This window comes from Genypterus blacodes, unplaced genomic scaffold (assembly GCF_046128005.1).
Source record: "Genypterus blacodes isolate CSIRO-AG114 ecotype Tasmania unplaced genomic scaffold, CSIRO-AGI_Gbla_v1 ptg000044l_1, whole genome shotgun sequence".
NCBI lineage: Eukaryota > Metazoa > Chordata > Actinopteri > Ophidiiformes > Ophidiidae > Genypterus > Genypterus blacodes.
In genome coordinates, this window is record NW_027466857.1 from 2,506,367 (window position 1) to 2,526,382 (window position 20,016).

The 20,016-nt window shown below is 38.9% G+C and overlaps 1 protein-coding gene across 1 annotated transcript; it reads left to right on the plus strand.

The window, feature by feature from the left end:
- The first annotated feature begins 15,009 nt into the window (after positions 1–15,009).
- LOC142999630 (uncharacterized) lies at positions 15,010–19,389 on the plus strand. The gene is made up of 6 exons (XM_076149252.1): positions 15,010–15,082; positions 15,294–15,395; positions 15,621–16,589; positions 16,686–16,828; positions 18,171–18,280; positions 19,138–19,389. Exons 1-6 carry the CDS (start codon positions 15,010–15,012, stop codon positions 19,271–19,273), a joined length of 1,533 nt encoding a protein of 510 aa, XP_076005367.1. The 3' UTR covers positions 19,274–19,389.
- Positions 19,390–20,016: the final 627 nt, after the last annotated feature.

A 20,016-nucleotide genomic window follows, 5' to 3' on the forward strand; every position in this document is an offset into this window, starting at 1 on the left:
TGATGTAATTGAATTTCAAAGTAGGCTGGGCTGGCAGTAGCAGACTGACACAGATTCTGTGTTTTGGTAGCAGACAGAGCATCAAAGTAGATTACCTCCCCACAGGAGACATTTAGCTAACCTGATTACACCGGCTAAGCCCCGAGCTCACAGGATGCTTTTGATACAAATATCAACTTCAATGTTTGACTTCATTTCCTGATTACGACCTAATGTTTGCATGTGTCGTACACGACGCCTGTTGACCTCAGCACACAGACTAGAAGAGCTTTCATACCTATGCCAAGGCCCAAAATCCCACTAAACCTGACTCTAAACTGAAACTGACAGGGCATTGACCAGACCATGACCACCACCCCTGCCCCCCCTCTCACAAAACAACAAACTTTTCATTCTGCCTTCTTCACTTCCAAAGTTTCTGGTCAAAATGTCAAAATGTTAAATTTTTTGCAAAAGTAGTGTATGTCCACCAACTTTGGTGACTGTGGGCCATGTCCACTCCCATTTGGCAGACAGAGAGAGATCAGATGTGATTTCAGCATTCTTCATATTATTGAAGTATTTTTTACAAGCTTTTCTTTTGTTGTTAGCTCTGAATCTGAACCTGTAGCCCAGGGGTGGGGAACCTCCTCCCCCCTCCTCAATAAATGCTATGTGTTCAATCGCATAAACCCTGTGAGGAGGAGATCAATGTAGTCGAATTTTCCAATGCAAACCAAAGGAATAGAGGAGACTCACTTTCTCCAGCTGAAATGCTCATTTTTTACCATTTGCAAGTCAGTTTAGATTTGTCTCTAACGGTTCAGTGGTCAGTGTTGAAGCAGTAATGCCTGGATATTATCAAGTCAATACATGTGTTTCTTGTTTTTGTGCATTTTTGAACCCAAGTAGCTGCAAGCAAAACAAATGTTATCAGAAGGACAACAGAAAAGCATGACCGCATACATCTAACACACACACACGTATGAGTCAGGCAGCAGATTTCTGACTGAAAATGTGAAATCACCTCAATAAGATTACTTGAGATCATCAAAGTCTGTTTCCTCAGTTCAAGCAGCTGCAGTGCCTGCTCTCATAAAACCTATCAACATATTGTAAAGTCAAAAAGATCAAATGCAGGAGTCAATGAGACGATGAAGGCCGCGGTAATCCAAAGCAGGCATTTGTACGTCACGTTCTGTTTCCTGCAAGGAAGAAATCAATAGGATACGGCCTGAATGAATTGATGAGTGAATCAGAAAGGACAGGTTGAACTTGAACTTGAGTTAAATTAAATATGAGCACAGGATAACGAGATGCTAATCAGAGTCTTTTCATTCGGTGGCACCGAATGCAGTTTTTTTGGGGTCGTTCCTGTCTCAACCTTCAAGGGTCATAGGAAAACAGCACTGATGAGGAGGTTAAGTTGGTATTTTTACAAGTGAATCATTGGCTTCAGGTTGAGACAGCGGGGGCTTATTTGAATAGGCTTTTAAAGTGAGGTACAAAAAGGTTATTGTGTGCCTCGGGAAGTGAGATCCAGGAAAACAGCCCTAATAACTAGTGTGTGAACAGCCAAAGCATTATTGCTGACAGTGGATCTATTGCATGTCTGTATTTGTTTAACATGCTTCTGGGTTTTAAATCGTCATCCCGGTTTTATGCTGAATGTTCCCAGCGACCCCTTGTTGCTAAGTCTAATGTGAGGGCCTGCTGTTTTCTGCAGACTTCTGCTTTTCCCTTATGCTGTGAATTTCCATCTTCCTTCTTTCTGCTCATGCTGAGGAGATAAATATCAATCTGTTCTCTCCTCTATAGGCCACAGAAGCGTTGCGTGAGAGATTATTTCTACTAATATTTGCAAAACAAACCCATTAGTCATTCCTTTAGGAGTGGATGGCCAAATATTGAAATGATGTTGAAATGTAGATTTACACTATCCAGATCTTTCATGCAATACACACACAGAGGGTTGTGCAGTGTTTCCTCACTGGAGTGGCTCACAGAGGGGAAGGGTGGGAGGATGACATACGATGGAGCGGTTGGCCATCTTGGCACAGCCTGGCTATTGCTAACTCACTTGTAATGCTGCCAGTATGTTAAGAACTGCTTAGAGAGGCCTGGTATTACCTGAGGAGCTCATGTGCCGGAGGAATTAGCCCCAACATCTGTGTTTTGTGTCTTCGGTGAGCAAGGAGGCCAATCGGGTTAAGGCGATGTTTTTGAAAATATTGATTAATGTAGTTTTAGGTTTGATCGTATAACACTGCTGACTTATTTACTGCTGTTTTCATTCTTTCACTAACCTAGCTGTCATTTCCCATCAGTTTATCAGCCATCTAGTATATATGGAGTGTGTATTCCAGTCTGTGGTTACAACAGGGAAATACTATTTATCTTTTTTCTTTTTACAACTACACAAACATGCATCAAGTAGTATGAGATAGAATTTTCAGTATGATCCGGTCATGATGCTTCAATATGTTAGTCAGCTCACTATTGAAACAGGAAGTCCAAGCTTCAGAGTCCAGCTTGACATTGTTGCATGTTTCAACTTTCTGCTGCCCCTCTTCATATTTTTCCAGGCTTCCATTTAACTTGTGGTTCAAGTAAAGAGCTGCTGCATATGTTCTAATAGCATTAAGATGAGACACTGTATGTTTTGGGCCTAATAAAGCTTGTTGTTTTTTAATAATACATGTTTCTCTAAACACCAGACACTTTACAAGGGCAGGATGATGTTTTCTTTTCTGTTCCATAACTGATAAGCTATTCTTCCATCTACTGTTATTCCATGCTCGCCACTCAACATGCAACATCTTCAGTTGACCTGCAGGTGTCACTGTTATATCACAGCAAATCACAGCATCCTCCTGTGTGAGCGGCACTCCACAGTAAAACGGAAATTTAAAGGAGAGAAGGCCTTCATGGCATCCGCCTGTTATGTCACAAACCCCAACAGATAATGTGATGCTGATATATTATTCCACAGACAGAGAGGCTACAGGTGTATATGTGCAATATATATATATGTGTAAATAATCTTGCATTCAGGAAGTTCAGTGTTTTGTTTCAGTGTAAACACAAGATTTCAACATTAGAACATTGACAGATTCTGTAATTCCAATGATTTCCTCGAACAACCATAGAAATCAATTTCCAACAAACCACTATTTGACTTCAACGCTCGGAAAACAAATTTGATTTAAGTCTGTTTTCATATTCATAGTTAAGGAGTTACTGTCCTAAAACAGGAACAACACAATTCTGTCTGCCTGAAAACAAAACTTCAGGTCATCGGTTATTTCCCTGTGAGTATGAAGCCATCAATCAAAACTGGATCACATGATAAACAAGTGTTACACTGCTGCTCTGACAGATGTTTCCACTTGTTTTAAAACAAGAATGACAGATCTTAGTAACAAACTGAATGCATTCATGTTTTCATTGATTAGTTTGATTCTTGCCATAAGCAAGGCCTTCATGTTTTCTTACTGTTCAGTCTGCTGTTTGAAGTCATCTTGATCTGATTAAGACTTTTACTGCGGCAATCAGAACCAATGATCTTGAAAAGCCCAATAATCTCGTGCTTGATAAGATAATTTTAATTTTCATGATTCTTCTTTTTGATGAGTAAAAAAAGAAGAAGAAAACAATCAAGATCAAAGACGGCTGACGACATCACTTCAATTGTAATTGTTGTGATTTATCCACTGCAATAACTTGCAGAGAAAGTTTTAAGTTTTGGTTTGTTTGACCTCCTAAATTCTGACATACAAAAATTGACAGTCCAAGGTCAATTTTTGTGCAAAGTCCAACCTGAGTGCAGAGTCATGGCAATGAGACTATTTTCCGTCAGCAGAAGCTTGCAATCTTTTATTAATCAATTTATAACAATAGCTAATATTGGTTTGGTAAACTGTTTTCATATGAATGACCTCATCTGTGTCTCTGTGCATGCATGCTGGCTGTGCTGTAGGTTTCACAACGAGTAACAAAGTAACTGTGGTCATTTCAATAACAATTTGACCTTTGGGAGACACAGAGGGAGTTTACACACATTGCAAATTGCTCAGCTCATGCAGTTGATCCTTTTCCAAGATACAAAAAAGTTGAAAAGGATTACAACATGACTTTGCTCTCCTATTCCTTTGAAAATAATATGAAACTCTACACTGCGGCTGCAGAGGAGTGAGGAGGACAGTGACAAATCACAGCGAGTTGAGTGTGGTGCTGTTCATTAGACCCCATATCCCATTACATACTGGGGCCGAAGGTGCAAGATACCCCTTTCTGGACACTCTGTCAAAAGTCGGAGTTCTTAAGAGAAGTCTCCTCAAACAGCTGAAGGTGCAGAAGACATCTTACAAGTTTTACAATCATTCTATGTTGATGCAGATAGTATATATTCTTTTTGCTACTTTTTGTCCACAAATGTGAGTAGACCGAAACATTACTAGCTACAACTTCTTTCAGGTACACAGGACACAGAACACAACAATTCAAGGATTTCATGCTCCTCTAGACAGTAAATTCTCTTGCTTTCCTCCGCAAAATTCTTCAGACCATGCAATTATCCAATTGCTCTGAAATTAATGTTACAATCACTTCACTCAAAAGAATACAATTGTTGTGCAAAACAGTCATTGTAATTGTGTTACGTCCACGGAAATGATTGTTCAAACCTACGAATTAGTATAGGAGCCAGACAAATGTAGTGGAGTAAAATGTGCAGGAGGACAATGTGGAGGATAAGAGACAGAAATTTGCACATAAGAAATATTAAACATTCAAAATGCAACTTCAATATTGAAATTGAAATACAGTATCTGTAAATTAAACTTATTGAGTTACACTGGGCTCAGAACTTATCAATCAACAATAATGAGTTAACATTGCTGAATTACAATATATAGACATATTGCAATTCAATATACAATATAATTTATAACCCCAACCCACTATGAATTCATCGCAGGGGAAAGCATAACAGTTCATTTCCTCCTCACAACAACAAGGTCATTCTCCAGCTTTGTTATGTTTTTATAGACAGCACTCATATCATAAAGCCTCTCTCATCACAAATAAGCTAATGACTTGGCAAAAACTGAAATAAAGATGTTATCACAAATTATCAAGGCAAACATTTCCCCAAATATTCCAATTGCAGGAAAGTGCACTTTGGAGGTTTAAACTAATGGAAGTTTGGGTTAAGTACTCGTTGGACTCTGAAAATTAGGTAATCACCATCAAAATTAACATTTCACTGCTTTCCATCGAAGAAAGGATCATCATCCAGCTCCTTACCTGGATTTCCCTTCAGGACTGGCCTTGTCCCATTAGGGCTTAATGATCTTTACAGTTAGATTGTAGTATTAACCTGGAAGGCCTTGGTGTCACAGGCCTGTGGAGACTATGGGTGTAGCTGATCAATGCTTTCCTACAATTACATCAACAAACTATTATTCCAGCTGTAGACTGCAATGGGCTAACACCAATAAAGATTATGTTGGACTATGTTCTTATTTTCTCTGATGTGAATGCTCCAAGTCTTTCAGGGGGATTTTTGTTATGCAAGTAGGAGTGTGTGCTGTCTATAGAAAAGCTTCTTTTGGATTGGTCTATTTCCATAACATGGAGAAACTTTGAACACAATACAATCTTGGCAAACAAGCATCTACCGTGTTGCAGCTGGCCAATCAAGACAGAGTGGATTTGTGCACAGTGGTGCTGCAATTGAGAGCAGGGATGGGTTGTTTTGTTTTATGCACAATAGAGCCGTGATTTAATATATGAACATGGAAATCAGTTTAGATTACATTTTTTAATAAGTACAGAAGTATTATTCTGTAATTATTTCCTCATCATTTATGATATACAGTACATGTTGTATTTATGATCAATGTAAATCTATTTGATTTGATTTAACATGTAACATTTTGTAATAATAGCTCCAGTAATGACTGAGTGAGAATGTACTTTGTTATTTGTACTTGAAAAGTGTATCCCGAGGCGCTTCATAGGCAGTAATGCATTTGATACTGGTGTAACTCAAGAAATGCTTACACCGTTAAATTTTGCTTAATGGGGTGCCTCAGGGATCCATCTGCAGCCCTGCTCTTTTTTCTCCACGTAACACCATTTATGACATGTGATCGCAGATTCGAGGGACACAAATCAAGCTTTCCTTCTCTTTGGTGGGTATGTGCTCGCCCACAGTCAGCACATTTTAAAACAGCTTTTCTTCTCACATTTTTCATGGATGAACATTTCAGAGCTATTATTTTCTGCCTTGACAAACATGAAATCTATCCCCTGGTAATAATAGAACAGCGGGAGGCAATTGTTGGAGGGAGCTGGATGTACAGTAAAAGATTTACGTGCTCCTCAGACAGGTTCAGGCTTTTATCTGTATGTGATACACACCACTCACGTAGAAACAAGAGAAAGTACATTTACTCAAGTACTGTGTCCAAGTACAATCTTGAGATGTTCGTATTACATTCTGTAAGTCTTTCCATTGTGTACTATGCAAGGCTGACAAGGTATTTTGCTTTTCAGTTTTGTTTGTAAAGGTTTTTATTACTGTTCCAATCCGCAGTGGCTCATTTGCGATGGTGGAGGATCAAACCTAATGATTCCTCAGAATATTCACAGAGAGGGTCAAATCCAGGACTCTCCCTCAGTCTGTCTGTGCCCAAGGTGTCTAACATTCTCTCTAACTATTTGCCATGACTCATGCTGCATCCAAGTGTGCACTGATCGAGGAGGAGCCGCTAATCATAAACCAAATGTATCTGCTATATGTGTTTTGGCCAGTGTAGTTCAGATGGAAATCTTTAAGTATCAATTAACAATTTCTGTGGGATTAAGCTTTCATTTTAGCATGAATTTAAACAAGCAGTACAATTTGCAGGCTGAACAGAAATGACAAGATTTGTAATTTCTATTAAACATGTTTTAGCTGAGCAACATTTCTGTGGTAAAACTGTCAATTTTAGACTCCAGAGAGTTAACCTGCAAACTAACTAGTAAATCCAGCTGTCGCATCAGTGTAATAGAGGTGAAAAGTACCCCCGAGGTAAAAAGAAACCCTCTAGAAGTACAAAGTAGCACAAAGTTGAAATGCTAACATATGTAGTTAAATACAGTACTTCAGTAAATGTATTTAGTAACCTTTCACCCTTCTAATCCAGAAACAGCCTTGGGTCAGAACGTTCTTTTCAGCCACTTTAAAGGGAAACTGGATTTTCATTAGACTTCAGGAAGCTGCTCCAAAACGTTGGCAGGCTCATGCAGAGCGTTCCACTGAGGTTGGGTGACGTTCTGTAATTTCCGACCCAAAGTTAATCTGTACAGCATGCTGTGTGGTGTGGTTCCACTCGGAGAGGGGGAGGGGGGAGGGGGGATTTGTTGCATTTGAACTCCCTCATGTCATCCTTGTCACATTTGTAATTAAATACTTGGTCCCTAAAACACAGTGGGGTTCTGGGTAATAAAAAGACTGCTTCTGCTTTGTGAGCTTTCCCGCTCATCTGCAGTTTGGGTGTATGTGTATATTCACTTACCAGATCTGTAGTTCATACAATGCAACCTTTCTGATACCCTGTGCCTTTTCTTCAACAGTGCAAACAAAAGTTACATTTATCTTGTGGATTCCCAAGTAGAATTGTTTTATGCTATAATAATGGTAACAGCTTAATAGCCCTTTTCTTGGGCTATTAATCTTCCTCACAGCACTTGTTTACTACATTTGTTTACATAAAAGCACCAAATTAGTTTAACAATGTTATGCTCCTCCATGTTTATGTGGTGTCAAACACAATATATACCACCTACCAAAGAACACTTGCAGAAACATTATCTCGATAGTTAGCTCATGGAAGTCACAACATTTCAGTTTTGTCTCACATAGTCCCTTTTTCCTCAATTCACATTTGGATTCTTAGTTCTACTACCATGAGACAAGTTGATCACCAGCCTGCAGGGGTTGTGCCAGAACAAGATACACACTGTAGGAAGACAAGGCTAAAGAGACAAATTTATGTTAAGCTAAGATCCTAAAATGCTGTTTGAGATACTTGAGTGAGTCCGAATGGAATTTTGCAAAAGTGAAAGACTTTCTACTCACCAAGAAACAGATTCATCAACAGTCCATAATAAACCCATCATCATCACCCTCTTTGTAGCATAAGACTAGTAGTTTCATGTGGATATGATTGGATTTGTTAGTGACATATGTTAACCTTTTAGCAGTCACTTTGTAAGAACAAGAACTGAAGCAGAGCATTAGCCAATTTGTTTATTTATTTCTTGCAACAAAGCCATGGCTTGGTTTTTATAACGTCTAAAGAACTGAGTACCAATTTGACCAAGTTTTGAACCTTACACCTATTCCACAAAGGATGCAATTCAACAGAGTGAAAAATTGAATGCTACTTCTTCATACTTTCAGGTAAAGAAACCTTTCAGACATGTTTTAGGCTTCATTCTTTTAGAATTTCTTTTTCATGGGTTTTTAGAAAGTGCAGGTTCAAAATGCTCCCCATTTAAAAGTCATTTAAGCCATTCTTTATTGAAATGCATTCAAATTTCTTCAGGGCTTCATTTTTTCTGGTACAGAAACCATTCAACAATTTTTCAGGCATTCGGGATTTAATCTTTCAGGCTCTTGTTTAGTGTTTGGCAAAATATGTACTGTTCGCAATCACGGTGCATTTTCTTCTACTTGTGCTTGGTTTCCAGTTTGCACATCACAATCTCTGCCAGGGCCAATTAATCAGTGAAGAGATGTTGTGAATTTGCGCACCCGTGTCCTGTGTGGAGCCGCTGTTACAAATTATGGATATGGCTTAGGGTTGTGCTTCATGGGCCCCACCTGGATTTGATGTATTTGTGGATTTATTTTTATTATCTTTTTGCTAGATTTGTGTGAGTGCAAATTTGTTGCAAATGTGAAATCCCTGTTTTCCGCTTCTTTAACACAACTAAATTAAGTCTTTAGCATCAGTGCTCACCCGCAAACAGAAACGGCTATAAATCCCGGTTTTATTGCTCCTGCATTCCTGAGGATAAACGTCCTCTCTGCAGAAATGTATTAGGTATCACTGTGCAAACACTAAACCCATGATATCTTCTCATCGCATGCATCGCTCATAGAGTATCTTTGTGATCAGAGGTGTGGGGTCCTTTTACACAGAGTGTTTATCTTGCATTTCATCCATCTTTTCTTAACACAAGAGGCAGCTGGTGTCTGATTCATCCACATGCTTCCCTGATGCGTGTTTATCATGCTTCATACAACAGTAGTAAGTCATAGCCAGGTTAAGTATTGCATGGGTGTTATTATAAAGAAAGTGAATGGCAACCACAGAGTAGGAAATGAATATAGGCTCTGTCCAACTGCCATTTTAGCAACTTCTTCAAAATCATATTGCAGAATGTACACATGGTTAGTTTTAGGTGCAAATGACTGTTCGTGCATGGGAGTGGAATTAATTCCCCACAAACTGTCCATGTTCATACCGTATCTGAGCATTCATCGCTTTGGATAATACAAGCCGGTTCCAGTCCGTTGCTGCTGAGATTAAATCTTCGACAAAACTGTTCAGAGGGAAAAGGAATGTTTATAATGTCTGCCCTGATGCAGATCCCATGTTTCTCTGTACACAAGCTCAGGCCCTATATCAAGCTTGTTATGAAGGACTTGAGTTTGTGTTGTCAACCCACCAAATGATCTGTGACTGAGGCCTCCACGGACTGAAGATGTACAAACAGCAATGAGACCATGAGGTGTTTCTGTTAGACATAACAGCAGTTTTTTGATGCTAACTAGTAGACTTAAAAGTTAGTTGAATGACCGAGCATATTTGAGGCACTGATATTGTAGTTTTTGATTTTCCACTTTTAAGCCACACTTAACTTATTTACTAATTATTTTCAGATTCATATTTTGCACTCACTATGAGATAAATTCAGGCAATTCCAGGTAAAATAGGGCTAATCCTGATCCAAAAGCAGGAAATCAAACCTGACAAATACAACTATTCTTTGTTTTTTTTACCAGATGGTAATGGAATCTTGAATCTTGAAACCCAAATCTTAATCTGCCAAATTTCTGCCAAACCCGGCAATTTTCAAGACTGTGTTTGTTGACAGTTGATAGGCAGAAAGTTAAAGATTTAAAGTTAATATGCTGTAATGCTTAAAACTATTTCTTTCCAGTAGCTGTAATGAAATTCCCAAAAAATGTTGTCACGATTAACACATTTTTAATCTAATGGAGCTTTGCCATTCTGACTTAAATAACAACAATTTGAGTGTCCCTGATAAAATAATGGTTTCCTCTGCAGATCCGCAGTTGAGTTTTTTTCCCAAAAACACTGCTACATTATTCCTCCATTACTGAGATCACTTCATTGCCATTTTTAATGGATGCAGTCAGGCTGGAGGCCAATATAGTCATTTTCAACTCTGACGCTCTATGAAATGACTCACAATTAGGTCCATTGAGGTAACTGTCAGCAGGCTAATCTCCGCGTTTTCTAATTAAAGGAGAGGCTTTCACAGTGTTTACATAAAAACATGATGGCATGCTTAGGAACAGTGGTATCGTTGATGAGTGGGAGTTATGTGTTTGATCTCCCTGGAGCTACACAGTGTGTCAGAGATTTGATGGATCGGTCTCCTGCAACAACCCGCAGATGATGAGGGCAGCATAGAGAGGGATCTTCACAAAGTGGTGCTGACTCGCCAGTCCTGACCTTCCTCCTTTTGTTGTTGCTTGTTTGTGTATGAATGACAACCTCAAGTCCCCACAAGGATAGAAAGCAGAGGGATTAGCTTCTAACTCTGAGATGCTGCCTTTGTAATAGTGTACAAGCAATGTTTGTTGGTGGTCGGGGGAGTTGTGAGGTTTGAGATGGGGCTTCTAGTGACTCACTGGCCACAGGTGTCAATCGAAGCTGGCCTCGCCGCCAGAGGGATGTGGTAAACAAGGCAGCATTGTCTCAGAGACCCGGAGCTATGAGCCTCTAACAGCAGACGGTGCAAAATGTGACGACTGAATCAGATGTTCTGAGCAGGTAACACCTGGGGTGCTAAGAGAGAAAACACACCCCTATCTCTGCTTCACCTTTGTTTCTTTAAGGGCTGTAATCGTACGCCAGCTCCTGCTGCCCGGGGGCGATATGAGCAAAGGTTATTGTTCAGTCATCTAACAGTACACCCGTCTTCCTTCTCAGGTTCCACTTCAGCACTTTCATTTCGGCAAACTGAGAACATTTTTCAGCCCACAAAACACTTTTTCCACAGGGGTTAGAGAGAGCTGCACAAGCTGATCTAAGACAGAACTGCAGAAAATAAGACAGGAAGTTGCTCACTTTGGGTGGCGTTCAATGTCAGTCTCGTAGCATGATGTTTAAACTTACAAAACGCACAACTTATTAATAATAAATGAAGGAAAACATAGGAAACACTGAGCTGATGAATTTATACAACAATACAAGTGGAAGAAACACTTTAATCATTTAGTTGAGATCGTTTGAGGCCTGCCACTGAACCTGCATATTTGTTGTTTTACTGAGCTCATTCTGTCACTCAACATCAAGCACACTATATATGTTTTACTCTGCTCTCACTCTAGTGCATTTAAAATCACTATTATGCAATTCGTATTATTTCAGCATGACAAAGTTGCATATAAATAAAATATCTCACCATAAAATCCCTTATTTTTGTTGTGTATGTTCAGAGTTAACCAGGGATCTGATACAGAAACATTCCATTCAGATTTTCAGATAGAATTTTGTGTAAACTCATATAGCAACATATAACCATCTGAATATGGATTCTATGCAGATAAAAATAATAATATATAAATAAGTACATTTCTGCTGTATAAGACTGAGTTTGGACCATTTGTATGAAGTGACCTGGGCAATACACTGACTGTGAATAATGGAGTGTAATGGAGCGTTTGGATTCAACATGATGTCCTCTGTCTTCTGCACATTCAGCACGAGGTCACACCAGTTCACAGAGTGATAGCTTGATGAGCTGCTCTGCATTCTGTCACGAAGCTTCATGTTGTAATACTGCAATGCTTGTTATGTGTGTTGCATCACTACAGCCGTTTTTGATGTTTTTCCAGTGATCATAAGGATAATTTCAGTTATATAATTAACTTTTAGGACATTCTGGAACCCTTTTCTTTTCAGTTGTTAGCGAGGCCTGTATGAACAATTTTGCCATCAGTTGGTTTGTCTGGTGTCTGACTCAATGTGCATATTTACAAAATGAAAGATGATCATTAATGACAGTACTTCATTCATGTAGATTGTTATCTGCTGTAATCCAAAAAATGGATGCAAGCAATTCAGGTTTCTACATGTACAAAAAATTCATTGCCAAAGTGTGTGTGTGTGTGTGTGTGTGTGTGTGTGTGTGTGTGTGTGTGTGTGTTTGGGTACATGTCTTTTTTTCCTCTGAATCAGCACCTTGAGTGGTATCATGATAAAGACTTTAAAGGCTTTGTTTGTGTGATTTCAGTAGTCCTTGATTTTACTTTTAGACAACAACACATTTTTGGTACCTGCGGACTCTTTGCTTGTGTATGTACGCTCATACATGTGAATGTTTATGTGTGTTTACATATGTAATGCCATGTTTAACCTAGGGTTGGAAGTGTTTGTAAACAAACACCTCTGTCCCTGCATGTGAAATATAGACAGTTGAGTTCTCCATGATACAAGCAATTAGTTTATTTGTCACTTTTTGTTTCATGTGATTTGTCTTACGAAAGCTTTGGAACATGGTTATGTTTGATTTGTTTGGCACCTTTACATTTATCAGTAATGTCTGCATTGTCCTATAGTTTGCAGTTATGCTGGTATGTTGAGGGTATCATTTGAGTTCTTGAGTGTCTTGAATTCCCCTTTTTAAATTCATTTTGAATGTGCAAAAGAGGAAATGGGTGTTAGTCTTGCTTCTGTTTCAGTTTTTATCTATTCCCTCTGTCCTTGACAAGATACCAACATTCAGACTGCAAATCCAGCAGGCGAACGTTATGACTCTGTGCTGAGCAGTATAATGTTTCTAGTCCGTCACATTTCCAGCCAACTGTGTCACACCACACTCAACATTCAATGCTAGATGCTCCACATGAATGGAAGGTTACACCACAAATGCCCTGTGTTCTCCTTGATATGTCAGGAAAATCCAAAATATCAACTGCTGGATCTGGAAGCCATTGCAGGTCGAATTCCTGCTTATCTGATGCAGTATTTTGAATCGATGCAGCAGATGTATCAACTGTTCTCTGTTTGCTGAGGAAGCACATATTGCTTTCAAAGCCTCTTTTTACAAACCATTTCTCTGAATCATTATCTCTGTCAATGAGGTGACTTGAGAATTGAATGCGCAAGTCATTATAGTTGTATAAAAGAACTCTTTGCAACAATGACACTTTCTCAAGCAAAACGTTGTCACAGTATCTAGAAAAGCATCTGATTAAATGTGAATATTCATTACTCAAACAGGGATCCTAGTAATTTTTCAGCTCAAGCCACTGTCGGATCCAAATATGGTAAATTATCAAGATGAAAATGTACATATGCACTTGTTTGTTCTGTGTCTTAAATTAGGATGTTGGTGGGTTTTTTTGCAGTGAAGATTTTTAGATCGCAAATATCAAACTCAAGGATATGTACAATCGCAAAACAATATGGATAGGAATGTCACTGCACCTTGTCTATAAGTTCATGTAAAAATGTCCCATATTTGACACTTGTGGAAAGTTGATCGTGGGAAGGAGGAAGAGAAACCAGAGGGGAACCTGAGAGCAGTGATAGGAAGCAGAGGGCAAGGACAGAGCATCTGATGCCTCACATGCAGGTTAATTAAAGATACAAGAAGCGAGGGGGTGAATCCACACACAGGTGCAAACTCCACTTGTAGTTTCAGAGGTCAGTCTATACAGTGTTTGTAAGGACAGAAAGTACCACTGCACATTAAGAATCATTTTAGCTCTGAATCAGCACAATCTTTAACCCCCCGCACCCCCCAGGAGGCTATCCACTTCTTCTTGACTTTGCCTTTGACTTTGTCAGCACTCATCAACACACCATTGTATTTATTTTATGCCAATGAACTCTGTGGCCCCTCGGGTTTATTTTGAGCAGTTTTAGCAAATATATAAATGTAAAAACTATTCAAAAGATTTCAGAAGAAAAATACATTGAGGGGAAAAAAAAATCTTTCTTTTTGATTTACAGGCTTGATAAAATGTTCAGTGATTTCCACAAGCCAAACTTTGTCAACTAGTACTGTGGTACAGTTTGTAGGTGGCAAATGAAAGCCAAATTGTCAGAAATGAAATTAATACTAAAGGACTTTAAGAAGGTTAAATAAATCCTTACATGGTAATAGTTCATAAAAAATCATTGTACTGATGACCTTTGATGAATGTTGGACAAAAAATGATGACATATCAGAACTAACATGAGTTAGGGTTAGTATTTGTTAGGAACCAATCAGAAGTGAGCTCAAGTCAAACATTTGATGACATCGATAAAAACACAACCTGCTGGGTTCTTTCTACCTTGCAGGCATACTGAAGTTGGCTTTTGTTGCTGCAGATTGAAGGTAAGCACCATTTCCTTCTTTATCTGATCACTTATGAGACTATTTAACACTTTGATTACTGCCTGGGGTTTACTTAAATAAATTCTGTACACTGATAATACTTGCCTTCTTCTCACTACAAAGAACCAAAAACAAATGGCCAGTTTATAGATTGTGGTTTAATCTTGCAAATAATTGAAAAGCTCATTTATTTCATCTCCACTGTTAGTATCAGTAATCTATGAACTTTCAGTGTAAAAGCCACGTGTTTAGACCGTAAAATAAAACTCATAAAAACACATACAGTGTAAAAAACTGTGTAAGAATCTTACTTCTTTACTTCCTTATTATATTTACATGTCTTATCCAAACAGAAGGACCATATAAGCCTCAGTCGTCATTGTCAGAATGGAATCAATGGAGTTTGATGACAACATATTTCTAAATAAACACCTCAGCAGTGAACGCCTGCTGACTCATGGTACAGTATCAACACGCAAACACAGACAGACACAAAGAACATGTCAATGACTGTATATCAATATTGTTGCCATGAACATGCTCTTTATTTAATTTCTACTTTACAGCGATTAATTCATGTGTTTTACACTGACTACAAAAATCCCTCAATCCCTCCCTTAATCATTTTGTTTTGATGTTTAAAACTATCACACATTTAATCTTTGTTTCAGTGAACTATCGGAGGAGAAAGCAGCACTTGAGATGTGCTGTCATATGTCTGGCATTGTTGTGTGTTCTGCTGCTGGCTGGTAACATAGGACAGTTTGTTTACTGTAAGTGATTTGCTCACCAAAACCATAAATGGTCTATTCAACAGTTGCTTTCTATGTTTTCATATTAGTAAATTTTGAATTTTAAAAAACAAGTGTAAAGTAATGTGTATGTAGTGTGGTGGAAGTCAATCCAGAATAAATATGTAAACTAACATAGCATGTCAACATAACATTTACTATTAACAAATGCTGACAGTAACATTGGATTCATTTTTCATTTCACAGTTGACGGAACCAGCTGCATGCGTCCTGAATCAGCAGACGCATCACAAGCCAATTACAATGCTCTGACTCAAGACAAGGACCATCTCCAAAATGATTACAACAACCTGAATGCGGAAAGAGAGCAGCTGCAGATCAGTTACAAATCTTTGTCTGAAGAGCAGAAACAATTGAAGAAGCAATATGAGCTCTTAAACCAACAAATGGGGCAGTTGCAGCCCAGTTGTGACAACGTAACTAGAGAGAAACACATGTTACAGATGAGTTATACAAATGTAACAAAGGAGCTTGGACGGTTTCGAGACAGCTACGATGCTTTTGCTTCAGAGAGAAAACAGTTACAGGCCAACCTGAGTAACCTAACTAAAGAAAATGAGCAGTTACAAAGCAACTATAATTCCATAGCTACAGAGAGACAACGCCTTCTAACCAGTGAGGCAGTTATGAGTAATGAGGTAAACAAGTCCAAAACTAGATTCACTGTTCTGAAAAATCTGACATCCCAGTTACAGGCAAGTTACGATAACCTGAAGCAAGATAGAGATATAATACAGAGGAGCTGTGATGTAATGCAGAAAGATCGTGAAGCATTGAAGGCTGATCGCAAAACACTGACTACAAGTAACATACAGCTACAGGCCACGATCGGCAACCTGGCGAGACAAACGAGCGAGTTACAGACTAATTTCAGTGAGCTAACAGCTGATCAAAATCGGCTACGAGACAGTTATACTACGCTGCAGAGGGACAAGGACCAGCTGCAAAACAGTTTTGATAGATTGACTGTGAGTAAAAACCACCTACAGACCAGCTACAGATCACTGTGGAGAGAGAAAGACCAGTTGAGGACTAGTTACAGTAAGCTGCAGAGAGCCAAAGCACAGTTACAGACAAACTGCAGCGGCTTAGCGACTCAAAGAAATCACTTACAGGAGACGGTCAACAAGATGCTTGTTAAAATAAGAGGTAAGAGTTTTGTTGCCATTATTTCTCTTTTTCTGACAGTAACTGTTCCATTCATGTACATCAACTCTAACTGTAATGTATGCTCCCCCACACTGTGCAAAGACCGGTCCTGTGAGCCAGGCTGGAGCAAGTTTGAGATCAGCTGTTATTTCATCAGTCATGAGAAGAAAAACTGGACGGAAAGCAGACAACAATGCAAAGCCAAAGGAGCAGATCTGGCCATTCTAGAGACGGAGAAGGAGCAGGTGAGAATCAAACAAAGAGAGATACAGAGGGGAGACATGTTTTCAAAATCTAGACGCTACCCGAGAGAGAGAGAGAGAGAGAGAGAGAGAGAGAGAGAGAGAGAGAGAGAGAGAGAGAGAGAGAGAGAGAGAGAGAGAGAGAGAGAGATGCATCAAACTTGATACCGTATAGTGAAAATAGCTCCGATTCCAGAGGGTTGGGATTTAGTTTCATTGTGGGGAAGAACACATTTAATTTAGGTGTCGATCAGATGCGGGAATGCTTATTTATTTTAGCATTTTTGTGTGTGTGATTCAATACAAATTTGTTTGTTTGTTTTTTCACATTTCTGTCAGTTTCACAATAATAACAAGTAATTCGCCAATTTTACTACAAAATTCAAAACTTAATAATTTTTTAATAATAATAAAAAAAAATTGAATAGTTTTGGCCCTAAGAAAGCCATGGGTTCAGATTAGAGTCAGCATAGGACTCTAATTCTATTTTCCTAATGTAGTCAGGATGGGTCAAAAGCAGAGGGTGAGTTTCACCAGAGAAGAGTTTTTTAAATAAAGAAAATATTCTATTAGCTTCTCAGGCTTTAGCAGGGGTATGAGTTCTAATGAGGCCGAACCCTTTCTGGTTACCTCTGGAGGTCATTTTTGCTCATGTCTGTTTCTTTGTGTCACTGAATGAAACCTGCTGTGCAGGTTGGACATAATGCAGGGACTAACCTATTAAATTTGAGTAAAAATCTACCTGATCCGGGTGCTGTAATTGCCACTTTTACATTTTGGTTTATAAGTTTTGTCAGTCTGTCCACATCCGCCCATGTTTACCACAACTAACTAGATTTTCTGCCATTTTGAATTTTTTTCAAAAGCCGTATCTCCCTATAGTTTGGGTTCTATTGTCACTGAACTTTTCATGTAGAATGTCTGGACCAAGCTGGACTGGATTTGTTATTTCAGAGCGCCGGAGTTGGATGGGTGTGGCTCAGCCTTCCAAAGGTGCTGCATCACATAAATAAATTAGTCTGAGATAACAACAACAACATAATACCATGTGGAAAAACTATGGAGCTGAACTTGATAGAACCAAAAATGTGTTGGTTTGTGAGTAGGATTTGTCATTTTTTGATGGAGTCATAACTGGAAGGCTGATCAGCGTTGGCAGACTTATGCACTCTCTGAGCTCTTGCTGATTTGAAATTTACAAATTTGCCACCATCTTATATTCAGGTAGTGATAGCTCACACCTTTCCCGTTTGCTTGGAAAAAACAAAACCACTGTCAAAATGTAAACATAAACAATACATCTGAAGAATCTTAAATCCCTTCTGTCTCTGTGCCTCTCTAACAGATATTCCTCAATAACTTAATGAAATCAATGGCAAATGTCTGGATAGGTTTGTCTGACTCACTCGTAGAGGGGACCTGGATGTGGCTGGATGGGACACCAATCACCACTTCGTAAGTTTCCACTCCATATTCTAGGATTCTCACATTTTCCAGCAGTGCAACTAGACTGTTGTTATTCTTCATAAAGGCAATATTTTTCTATCAGGCTTGATTAATGATTAATGTCTAACACCTTGGCAATAAGGCTCTGAATCCAATGATATTGTTCCATTAAATTAGTTTAAAATCATGTGAAATAATTGAACAGCATCACATGAAGCACAAGTCCGATTTTCAGCAGTACTATTGCCTACAGGTATTAAGTAATTAAAATCTGCAGAGATCAATGCATATTTCATTCAGTGTTTTAATGAAGTCTCCTGGGGAGACAGTAGCTCAGTGGGTAGAGCTTCCGTTTGGGAACCGAAGGCTTGCCGGTTCAAGTCCCTGCCGAGGTGCCCCTGAGCAAGGCACCGAACCCTCAATTGCTCCCCCCTCTGCGAAGGGTGGTAATGTAATGTAAGTTGCTTTGGATAAAAGCGTCTGCCAAATGAACGTAATGTAATTCCTGATAATATCACTGTCTGAACAGAACATTCAGTTTTTAGCTTATACATTTTTGAGCAACCGTTTCCTGTTGTTCTCTATGGTCTCCTCTCAAATCATGAAATACTGATGTGTACCATGCTAAATCAGAAAGGTGAATATTATAAAATGTATACATTCTACAGTTGTGTTCATAGAAGTACTGGTAACAGTGAAATCCCCAATCCCGGTGTTGAAAGAGGATCTTAGATTTGTTTCTTCCATGATGAAAAGAAAGCTGAAATATGCTCAGTCAACAGTTCAGAGTTCTCAAGAAACAAAAACTCAACGTTTTAAAATGTATCTGAGAAAATAGCTTCAATCCTTTGTTATGTGCACTGCAGGTACTGGCAGCCTGGGCAGCCCAACAGCTACGGGGGAAACCAGGACTGTGGAGAATTGGTTAAGGACTCAGGCGGTGTGGGCGGCTGGAACGACGATGGCTGTTTCAGTGACCAGCCTTGGATCTGTGAGAAATAGTATCACAGTGATTAATGACGATACAGTATGTGACTCATACTGATCATTGAATCATGAATCAAAACTATTTTGAGGATTTCAGTTTGCCAATGTAATAGTGAAGTTTACATATTTAGCTGCAGAATCAGTTTAACATGTAAAATGAGTAAATATCAAGGCTTTGGTGTTGTGTTTTTTGTTTTGATTCATACATATGTAACCCATGAGATTTCTCGGGCACTTGTTTGTGCTCGTCTGTGATACTTCTGTGGCTTTAGGCATAGCTTCAGGTATGTCTGCAAATGGCCATCTGTGTTATTAATATGCATGAAAACAATTATATGTTACAAATAATATATGTTACAAAGGCACTCGTACAACATTTGCATATGGTATTAATAATTTACTTGTGGCTACATTTCATTGTTGGTAAAAATGTAGCTCTGGGACACAGATTATCTAAAATAATCCCATGTTAGAAAGAAGCACAGGATTTCCTGTCTGGAGAGGACCAGGCATGATGAAAAATGTGGCAAGTCCCGAGTGAATGATAGATGACTGCAGACACTTCGCCCGGTTTATGTGAGTCACCTAATAGGTGCTTAATAATTCCTTTGGGTCTATAGTCTGCATGTTGGAGGAGCACAATTTTGTTATTAAATCCCAGTTAAATGCAAATTATGTGTAAACTCTGAATCGGGCCCTAGAGTTTAGATGAAGTTATTTTCCTTGAATAAGAAAAAACAAGATTGAATCACCTTCCC